This window comes from Mus pahari, chromosome 14 (genome assembly GCF_900095145.1).
Source record: "Mus pahari chromosome 14, PAHARI_EIJ_v1.1, whole genome shotgun sequence".
In the NCBI taxonomy this organism is placed as follows: domain Eukaryota; kingdom Metazoa; phylum Chordata; class Mammalia; order Rodentia; family Muridae; genus Mus; species Mus pahari.
In genome coordinates this window covers 31,892,511-31,903,058 of record NC_034603.1, presented here as the reverse complement: position 1 = coordinate 31,903,058, position 10,548 = coordinate 31,892,511, and the positions used below count along the sequence as shown (strand labels likewise).

The window sequence follows — 10,548 nt, the reverse complement described above, 5'->3', positions numbered from 1 at the left end:
CCCCAAATAGTTGAGTAAAGGGAGAAAGGATAAGGTCGGTTCCGCTTCGCCCGCCTGTGCCCACCGGGAAGTGCAAGGCGCCTGTGGCTGCAGAGTGAGTCACCTCCTGCGTCCCCGCGGCCTGCACGGGGGTCGGAAGGAATGAAAATTCTGTCCCGGAACCGCACGTAGCCTGGCGTTGGAGGCCTTTCGGTCTTGCGGAAAATGGATTCCAGGCACCGAAAGGCTCTCAAGCCGCCACCTGGGTGAACGTCCCCATCCCGACTTTCCTAAATCCGATCGCAGGAATTTGGCTAGGCGCAGCTCCAGCGCCGAGCTTCCCGCACCAGAGCTGACAGTTTCTGAGAAGACTCTTTGCCGGGCCGCCCCTCTGGACAAAAGTGCGAAACAAGGAAGAGCCTCGGAGTGGATTTTCACTATTAAATAAGTGCTACTCACTACTCCTGAATTTGCCCCCATATCGACATTCTACTTTTAAAAAGTTGGGGGGAAACGCCTAGGATTCAGCACAGTGTCAGGTCAGAAGCCCAACAAATCTAAGCAGGGGCGGATGCCGGCTTAATTGTTTATTCAAGAGAAAGAGAAGTTAGACCATTTATCAAATTAAGGTTGTCAAGGAACAGACACCCATATAAAACCTCCGACATGTGACTTAAAGTTTCAACTAGTGTCTTTAAACTAAACACCCTCCCTTCTCTCTGTTCACTGCCCCCCACCCCGGGCCTTTTCAAGAGAATTTGAAAAGCGCGAGATAGTGTTTATGTCTGTCCCCGTTAAGCGCCAGGCGCAGGGAGATCATTCTGGACAATATTGAGAGACCCGGGAAAGTTAGTGACTTCCGCCGAGGTTTTCCCTGCTTAAACTTCCTAAATCAGGGTCTGTTGGGGCCCTTCCCTGAGCCCCGATTATGAAACTGGGTCTGCGGTGGGGCTGGAAACACGTCTGGTCGGCTTTCCCTCTTCCATCCCTGTCTCTTTCGCAGCTTTTACACTCAGGAGCCGGACGGCGGGATACTTGGATGGGGACTAGAGTCTTGTCAAATAGGCGACTACAGCCAAGGCTGGCCTCAGAAGCGAGTGTGGAAAAGCGCGCGTGTATAGGAGAGCGCCACTCAACCGGGTGGGACCTCTTTCAGCGTCGGGTCACTCCAGCATCCTCACCATCTGCTCCTGTCACCAGCCGGTGGCCTCGCCTCCCTGAACCCGCCCCTTGAGTTCTGAAGCCAATAGCAACCCCAGACTGCTTTACCCCCCTTTGCGAACCCTTTCCACACCCCCACGTTCCGAGAGACGATTGGCTGTTTCGACTTGGGTGAAGCTCCGGCATTTGCATGCTGCTCGCGGCTCCTGGTAGGTAGCGCAGCCCGTCACTCGGAAGGCCGGGACCGCCCACTCCACCTCAGTGCCGGGCTCTCTTCCTGCGCAGTTCTCCGCCGCAGCCTCAGCGGGCAAGCGCCGGGGCTGCTCTCAATCTCCTGGCTGCGAGGAGGCAGCCCCGGCGAGCTGCGGTGCGCCCCGTCCAGAGGAACTGGGTGCGGGGCACAGCGTAACAGCGCGTCTGCTCACAGTTCCCGCCGCCCGGACATCGCTTTCCAACCCCGGCTTTTCGTGGGCATCATGTCAAGAGCCGTCGCCGCTGCAACCGCCGCCGCCACCCGGGGAAGAGCCGCAGCCTCGGCAGTCGCGCGCGCACGAGGGCAATAAACCGAATCACTCCAGGCTCAAAGTGGCAGGGGACCGTCGCGGTGCTCTCTGTTCCGGCGGGACTCGTGCCATGTGCTGAGCCATGCCCCTGGCCGCGCCCGCGGGCCGCGTATGGGGCAGCGCCTGAGCGGCGGCCGGTCCTGCCTCGATGTCCCGGGCCGGTTCCTGCCGCAGCCGCCCCCGCCCCCGCCACCGGTGAGGAGGAAGCTCGCGCTGCTCTTCGCCATGCTTTGCATCTGGTTGTACATGTTCTTGTACTCGTGCGCCGGCTCCTGTACCGCCGCTCCCGGCCTGCTGCTCCTGGGCTCGGGGTCCCGCGCCACTCACGCTCAGCCAGCCATGGTCACAGCTCCGAACGAGACATCCCCTAAGATGCCCTTCCGGGCACCTCCGGCCAACTCGCTGGCTGCAGGCAAGGATAAGACAGTAGGCGCCGGGAGCCAGGAGGAACTGAGTCCAGAGGCGCCGGACTCCCCCAGTCCCATCTCCAGCTTCTTCAGCGGCGCTGGGAGCAAGCAGCTGCCGCAGGCCATCATCATCGGGGTGAAGAAGGGCGGCACGCGGGCGTTGCTGGAGTTCCTGCGCGTACACCCCGACGTGCGCGCCGTGGGCGCCGAGCCCCACTTTTTCGACCGCAGCTACCACAAGGGTCTTGCCTGGTACCGGTGAGTTTCCTCTCCAGGGGCCGCTGCGCCGGCTGCGATCCCGACCGTGAGCCCCCATCAGCCGTTGCGCGTCAGGTGGGGAGGGAAGCAGGGAACTTCGGTCAACCTAGGGCGGGCGGGGACCAAAGTGCGACCGCACATTCCGGGTGGACAGTTGCGGAGAATTCAGATGCTCCGGGGTAGGCTGAGACAGCCACCTACAGAAACTTTTAGCTTGGCACCGTTGTCTGGTACGCTGCGCCCTAGAACCATTTAGGTGACCTCGCCATAAAGACACCCGGCAGCTACTGGGAAAGTGCCGGAGGAACGGGTTACGTTTTGACTGTGGCCGCATCCACTCGAATAACTCGGAGTGGCTAGGATTTTGTTGTCTCTCTTGCAGCCAGGGACGCGGGGAGGAGTGTTGTGCGCCTCTGGGTCACAGCCTTTAACGAGCACCAACTGCTAGAGTCGCTTCTGCTACCCAGATGGGGAGAGGGGCGCAGGCTAAGGCTCAGCGCCAAGGGCGTTTCAAGTCTGTTAACTTTTTGTTACAATTCTCCTGTTGCCGGGACCCGAAGGGGGTTTGACTCGCTCGGCTTGCGAGCCGCTTGTGCTAGGGAGGGTAACCGGGAGGCAGCGCGACTTTGCTGGCTGCGGCGCGCCGGGCGTGGAGCTGTGCTGGTCCCTGTCGGGCAAAGGCGCGCACTGCAGCGCGCAGCCTCTTTGAAGGCTTCTGGGCGCCTGAGGCGCTGCGGGCGCTGCCGTTTCGCCTCCCGGGCCTCGGTGCTGGGAGGGCCAGGACAAGGACGTGTATTTCTGCGGACCCGGTACATGTCCGAGCTCAAAGAATATTCCTGGGCCATTGATTGAGAAATGAGGGTTGTTTCGAGGTCGTGGCTTCCGGCTGTGAGCCCAGTTCTAAAGGGACCGAGGCTCCCGGGTCACATTCACGACCTCTGCCCACTGCATCCCGGGCTGCTGGTCTGGTGTGAGTTGCTGGAGGGGTCACACCCCAGTTTCCGGAAACCCAGCCTGGTCCTCCGCGCCTTAGGTCATCACCCAGCACTCGATTTTTACCCCCCAGACCCAATTGCTTTCAAAGAGCGTCAGGATTTCCGAAAACAAGGAGAAACACGAACCCTCTGCCTCGACCATACTTTCTAGGACACGGATGGCGTGGCAAATAAAAGGGCCTGACCCTGAGGATTAAAGCAACTCCTTTCCCAGTCTCTCTCGCCCCCTCCCCTTTGTTCTTTACTACTATTATTATTTTAAATTGTGAAGAGTTGCCCAAGACTGGAGGTTTAAACCAGCAGTGGCGGTCTCCCTTCTCACAGTTCCCAAAACACTGCGAACTAAGAATGGAGACTCGGGTGCAACGATCGGATTCCCGTCCGGTGGGTCCTGGTGTTCTCATCCGGGCACTGGGAATAACGTGGATTCTGGCTGGGCCCGGAAGGGCGAATCCTTGGGTGCCGCCAGGAGCAGTTTACCACGGGGGCCTTCGCTATCTGTAGGCTGTTACCATCGATGTGATGGTTGATGCCATTACCTCTTTGCCACCACTCGTCCGGTACACAGCGGGCTCCTGGGATAAGGTTCCGAGGACCGGGTGGCAGGCTAATCTTTAGAATCATTTTTGGCGGAGCCGAACCCGAGGCAGCCTGTTTTTTTTTTGTTTTTTTTTTTTCAGACCCACTCCGGGCTGGGTTGGTAGCAAGTGGCAGGCGAGTCGCTGAGCCCTTGAAGGTTTTAGAGGCACCTGGGGCAGGTGGTGGAAATCCCCACTGGAAGATTCACGCAGAGGCGGAGGCAGAGGTGGCTGCCTCCACCTGCCACCGCCCTTGGGGCTCTGGAGGCCCTCGCTTCTCTTGGGCGGCGACAGAGAGCACAGCTGAAGAGCGTGGCGGGGACCGGCGACCCGAAACCGCGCCGCCAGCAGCCGCGAGGGCCACCCGGGCTCCAACAGGCCGCGGGGGGGCCGGGGTCCTTTTCCTTCGGAAGCCATCGGGAGGCACAGGCCTCGCGGCGGTGACCTGATGATCTAGCTGCAGTAGCATTAGCGCAAGTGTCCTGTCCGCGCGGCCTTCCCTGGCTGTCCCATCAGCGATCAGTGTGCCGGCAGACTTACTGAATATTTTCTTAAAGAAAAAAAATAATGCTGTTTATTTAGAACTTATAAATCATTTTAGACTGTTCTGAGTGCCTGGAGCAATGTAAGGACTTTACGTTTTATTTGAAAGCAACCCTGAAACTCTAAATCCAACAGGCTCAGGAGCCGCAGACCCAGAGCGCTGCACCTATCCTTTCAAGGCTGGAGTCCACCGGGCTCTCCAGGCTGTGCTCCAAACCAGGCCTGCAGGGTCCCTCCTGCTCTGTCCCGAGATAGGCCACCCGCTGGAGAACAGCATAAATAATGATTAACTAGAATGTTGTTGCAAGGCACAATCGTGGTTAAAACAAGTCCTCAAAGCCGAAGTGTGAGCAAGGCGAGGCGCTTTTAAGGCCTTTGAGACAAAATGGGAGGGGGTGTGGAGTGGATGGTTGAGTTCTGGGGTCAGCAGGCAATCCCTTGTAGAATGAGGGTCTTGGCTGTGTCTGAGCGAGTTGTTAATGAGTTTAATGGGTTAATACACAGACCTGCCAGGAGCCCAGAGCCTCGTGGATTTTCCTGGATGCCAGGGAATTTGCAGTCCTTACAGCTCCCTACCAATGCACCATCAGCCAACGCGGGGAGGGGAGTATTGGGGTGAGGGGCAGAATCCTGGGAGGTCAGAGCCTGCTTTGGTGGCAACTTGGAGCTGACCCTGCTGCCACCACCATCCAGTCTTTTCAGCGCCCAAGTTTGCAAAATCGAAGCTAATGCGAGCCAGTTGCAGTCTGTTTGAGGCCCAGTTTGTCCAGAGCTCTGAGCTGACTTTCCAGTTCACATCTAGGCTTCTCTAATCACTTTCCAAACTTAGTGCCCGCCCGATCGTGATGTCTAAGGGGCTCATGGGGCTGTGGTGCCTGAGAGGATTGGGGGTTAGGGGAACCAGGAACTTACAAGCCTTGGAGCAAGCCAAGATTTAAACTGACGGAGAGACATTGATGTTTTTAAAAAGGATTTCTTCTTGATCCGGCTCAAGTTTTTCTAAATTTCCAAGAATTTGATGACCAGAGTTTAGGAGTTAAGTTAGTCAGACTTTATATGATTGTCATTTGCTCCACAGTAGTGGGAACTTCTTTCACGAGATCAGGTCCCCTTTAAATTTCGGTTGTACAAAATAAGACTCGGCGGGGGGGTGTGCAGGGGAGGGAGTGGGGGATGTCAATTTCTGTGGGTATGTGTATGTGTGTGTATGTGTGTGTATGTGTGTGTGGTTTAACAATATTGTTAAACTGTACTAAGCATTTGTTCCAGGCACTGTTTCAAGTGTTATGGTTAGCTGGTTTAATCCTCATTACCATCCTGTGAAGTGGATACTTTGACAGGTGAGGAAAGACAGGCTGGAACAGAGAGGTTAATCGACTTGCCCAAAGTCTCACACACAGCTAGAAAGTGACAAGAGTTCTTCTTCCAACAGGACATCTTTCTGTGCCAGACTCCCTGACTTTAGTGGCCAAAAACGTGCTGTTAGTCATGTGTAATTCTTCAAAGTGATGTCTGCTCTAATAGTGTTTGAAGGTTTCCTGCCCACCTCCGGTGGCCCCCGTGCCCACTTTGTCATTTATCTTAAAACCTTTGTAATGTGGGGACAATTGACTGGGAATCATCTTGCAGTGGTTTCTAACTAGATGAGGATAATCATACCACTCTGGCACTTTTATTTCTCTGCACAGGACAGCTAGAATCAAAGGAGTCATTAAAATGACAAAAATACCCCTCAAGTATAGTGGCTGAAAAAACAGCCAGTGTCTCCTGGAGGAAGTAGTTTATTCACTGCCATTTGTCCCTTTCAGGCTGGGAGGCCCAGGTTAAGTGACATCTTCTTAAGCTCTTTGGAATTAATTTGTCCATTTAAAACGATAGAATGATCCCAAGTCAAGAAGGACACAGAGATTACTTTGTGCTCATTAATCAGAAGGCAGATGTAGCTAGAACTCTGAGGTTTTTTTCTAGAGATACTAAAATCCAGTAATAAATGTCTCCCAATGACAGCTGAAAACAGTAATTTCCTCTGTATTTTTAGCTGATCTCCTACCTCCACAAGCCTAGTCAGTTTCTAAAAAACTTGGTGGCCAGCCCTGTTTCTGACTTCCTTGGAAGCTCTGATCTCACTGGGGATAATCTGTTCCTAAATAATTGTGCTTACTAGGTTCTGGTGTTTAAGACAAGTACCCGGCTCACGTCCAGGCTGCTGGGAGAAGGTCAGCCATCCACATTGAGATGCAACAATTTGAAACACAAACCATTCTGTTAGAATGCTGTCAAGATTTACCAGCAGGACTATGTAGCATGTGTTGAGCTCTGTTTTTAATTAGGCCCCTAAATTACACCATAAAATGGTTGATTAATCTTTTACAAGTTGGGGGGCAAATATAACATAAATTAACTTAATCATAAGTGTTTTCCCAGATGCTGAGTTAATAAAATTGTCAATATTTAATAGTGGCCTATTAGTTTTAGATAAATAAAATGCCAAAATGTATGAATTAAATTGCATTTATTATCTTCCAAGTGGTAGGTTATTATCCAGCAGGTCTGTCTCCAAAAATGAGTTGGGAGTCCTTATCTTAGGAGACATTCTTAAAAGATAGGCTGCTACAGTAAATAGAAATTAAATGCTGGCTACATTAGGTTTTGTTTTTTTAAAAAGGAATCTGCTTATTAAAAAAGCAATAGTTTAATGTCGACTAATAATGACAAGATGTATTCTCCCGTCTGCAGTCTCCTATTTGTCTCTGCGAAGAGATCTTACACATCTCTTGTTTCTTTGATTTTTTTTTTTTATGTTTTGATAATTAGCACTGCACAAATTCTCGTTCTAAATAGGCATGCTTCCGTTTGAGCTGTTCAGTTTAAAACAGATTTAACACAAGGTTTTCTTTTTTTCTACAAAATGACTATTCAAATCACAAAAACTATTTTCAATAAGTTCACTAGGAATAAAAAAAATAAACAAATACATAAAGCAAAACAAACACCACTGACAGCTCTGAGATTAGAGGCGCTGTGTTTATCAAACCTCAGACCTGAAGCCCAGGACCAAGACAGCTTATCCACTGCTCTGGGCCGCTTGGAATGTTCTGTGTTCTTACTCTATGAACATGGAAGTTAAACTGGTGGACAGAAGCACAGAACGCCCACACTACAGGCACAGCACAACAGCTTCTATTGCTATAAAGAGAGCTTCCACAGAACTTCACCCCTCACGTCAACCAGACTATTTCAGAGAGTAAGAGAAACTTAAGGGCAGGGCTGGTGAGAGAGGCTCGACTCCCCCAAGTACATGGCATAGTGACAAGGGTAATGAGAGCCTATCCTGCCTTCCTCAAGTGACAAGAGAAAAAGAGATGGGGTACCAGTGTCATTGAAAACCAGAAAAGTTTTTTTTACGCTTAAATTGTGACCTTGTTAGGACTGTCTTATTCCTTCTCAAGACTATCCAACCTCAAATAAAAATGGCTGCGTCTGCATGCCAGACTACTTCTTCTTCTTGTCCAGAGATGGGGGAGGTTAGCTGTGAGGAGCGACAATTATTCTTAGTAACTTGATAGTAAATTCCATTATAGCCAAGAGGCTAGAGTGTTGCAACATCCCTGCACTCAAGAACTCCCCCCCTCCCCACACACACATAGCAAAGTTTTGTGCTGAGGAGGAGTGGCTCGCTGTATTTAAAATTCTTTTATATCTGCACTTCACACACTCGGCGGTCATTTGACAAATATTTAGAAAATAGCTTGTTACTGACTCACTCAAAAAACCTGCTTCCCTGTGACGTGTAAGAAACATGACTAAATGAAGCTGTACTGCTCCATCTTTGCCCCCACAACATTATGATGTTCTGTAGAACAGCAGGGAGAATCCAGTTAACAATAGTATATTATAGAACAGAATAGGAGAACCTCTATGCTCCCGTCACGAAGGGATGATAAAAGCTTAAGGAGGTGGATATGCTAATGACCCCAAGACTATACAGGAATTAAGACATCACATTCAACCACAACACTACTATAGTTTCAGTCAAAAAAATCAAACGTAAAATTGAGTGAGTCATGGAAATAGACGTGATTGATATCTAGTCGTGTAAATAGACCTTTTTTTGTAAAGAGGCCTTCGTTTTTCTCAATATTTGAAAGGACATGCAGTGTGTTAGAATGAGATATATTCCTTGTAAGCCTGGCAGATTCATGAACCTTGAGTGCCTCTGTTTATGTCAGGCCTCTGGCACTTCAGCTGAGCCAGACTGCTTTGAATCGCCTTGGAGGAGACCGTGTGTTCGTCCGCGAGTTGGTGGGGCACAGGATGCAGAATTTCTGGGTTCCAGGATTTGTCACAAACCAACGTGCAACCTTATATTAAACCAGAAAAAAAATTTAAAGGAGGTTCTGGGCATTGAGATCAGGAGTAGCCAGTGAAAAACATACTGGCAGGAGTCGAGAGAAGCCGCTTGCCACGCCCTCTCCTGATATAAGGGAGGAGTCTTCCCCTCTCCAGGCCTGGTGACATTAGTGTGCAATAGGGCCCACGCTTGCTGGCCTCTGCCACGCGTGCGCTTCTGGCGGATCCTCACCTGTGGGGCTGAGCTGCCTCGGCCCGCGCTGATTGGTCTGAGAGACTGCCCGGAGACCAATGGCATCGGACCTGTACGGAGTTCCGCCCACGAGCTTTCTCGGAGCCAGCTATTCTGTCTGCAAGTCTGCCCAACTCTAGCCTCTTGTTATTCTTGCTTCTCTGTATTAGACTCAGTTTTGGACGCTCCTGCTCTGCGGGGCCAGCCTTCAAGACACCAGCCTGCAAGCATTCAGTGGAAACTAACTTCATTTTGACCTGAGGAGAGGGGAGGAGTTGTTTCCTTATGGTGGTGCTGGAAAAAACAAACAAACAAACAAAACAAAACAAAAAAAAAAACAACAAGATTTATTCCGTTCTTCCTGCACAAAAATGCATTCGGTCAGGAAAGCTGACACAATTAGAGACGCCCATCTCCTCCAGACCCCTCCCAGAGCCTTCTGGAAACTGGTCCTCATTCAGTTCAGCCCTTACTCTTGGCTGGCTGTTTGGCTAGTCCCTGGAGCCCTCCCATATGATTGTTTCAGAGGCTCCAGGCATTTAGCATATGCCAGCTCCACCAGTTAACACAGATACACAAAGAAGAAACATCCTGTTTCCACCCACGAGCTTCTCAGAAGCCCCAAATGGGTGGGTGTGGGTGTGCTGGAGGGGGTGCAGCAAAGCTTACTTCTGAGGCCAAGTCCAGTTAAGTCACCCAGGCTGACCTGTACCTTGGGGGTCCTTCTGGCAGCTGAGTAGTTTGGATTAGAGGTGTGTGTCACCAGGTTCAATGAATAATGCACACTTATAAATTGTATTTAAGCCCCTCCCCCAACATCAGACAAGGGCATATTTATTGAGCACTTGCGGTAAAAAAAAAGATAAAGACTTCATTTCTGGAGCGCTTTGTTCATTTTCTGGAGCAAGTGTGATGCACAGAGCATGGACCCTCATTTCTACATGACATTCTCCCAACACCCTCTCTCCAGCAAGGGATGATTTCATGTGTGGATGAGCTTGGGCATACAGGTCTTCACTCAGGCCCTGGTTCGAATCACAGTGCTGGAATAAGGGCCTCTGCCACCAGCCCGGCTTTTTATAGGAGTTTGGCAGCCTGTAAACATGCCACCAGTGTTGATGTGAACAGAGTCCAGATATGGTGCTACTATGGCAAAGAGTCCCCCCCCCCCCAGGTAGCCCCTCTCAGCTGTACTGGGCATGGAAGACAGTGCTGTCCATCTCTGCCCCATCCCTTGTCATCCTATAAAGAGCCTGTTTCCTTCATTTGTTACCTGGCATAGGACAGAGCAACATGCCCTGTTCCATATCAAGAATATACTTTTCATGGTACAATTTCCACAGCCCCATTCCTCACAGACGTGCTGACAGAGGTTGTTTCTCACAGACAGACATTCTAAATGAGGTTGTTCCTCGCAAACAGACATGAAAGAGATTGTTCCTCACAGACAGACATTCTGAATGAGGTTGTTCCTCACAGACA

At 51.1% G+C, this 10,548-nt stretch overlaps 1 protein-coding gene across 1 annotated transcript in view; it reads left to right on the top strand.

The window, feature by feature from the left end:
- Positions 1-1,395: 1,395 nt before the first annotated feature.
- Hs3st3b1 (heparan sulfate-glucosamine 3-sulfotransferase 3B1) overlaps positions 1,396-10,548 on the top strand; it is a 34,556-nt gene continuing 25,403 nt past the window's right edge. The window contains exon 1 of the mRNA XM_021212657.2: positions 1,396-2,368. Within this exon, the coding sequence (XP_021068316.1) occupies positions 1,815-2,368 (554 nt within the window). The 5' untranslated portion in view covers positions 1,396-1,814. The remainder of the gene's footprint in view (positions 2,369-10,548) is intronic.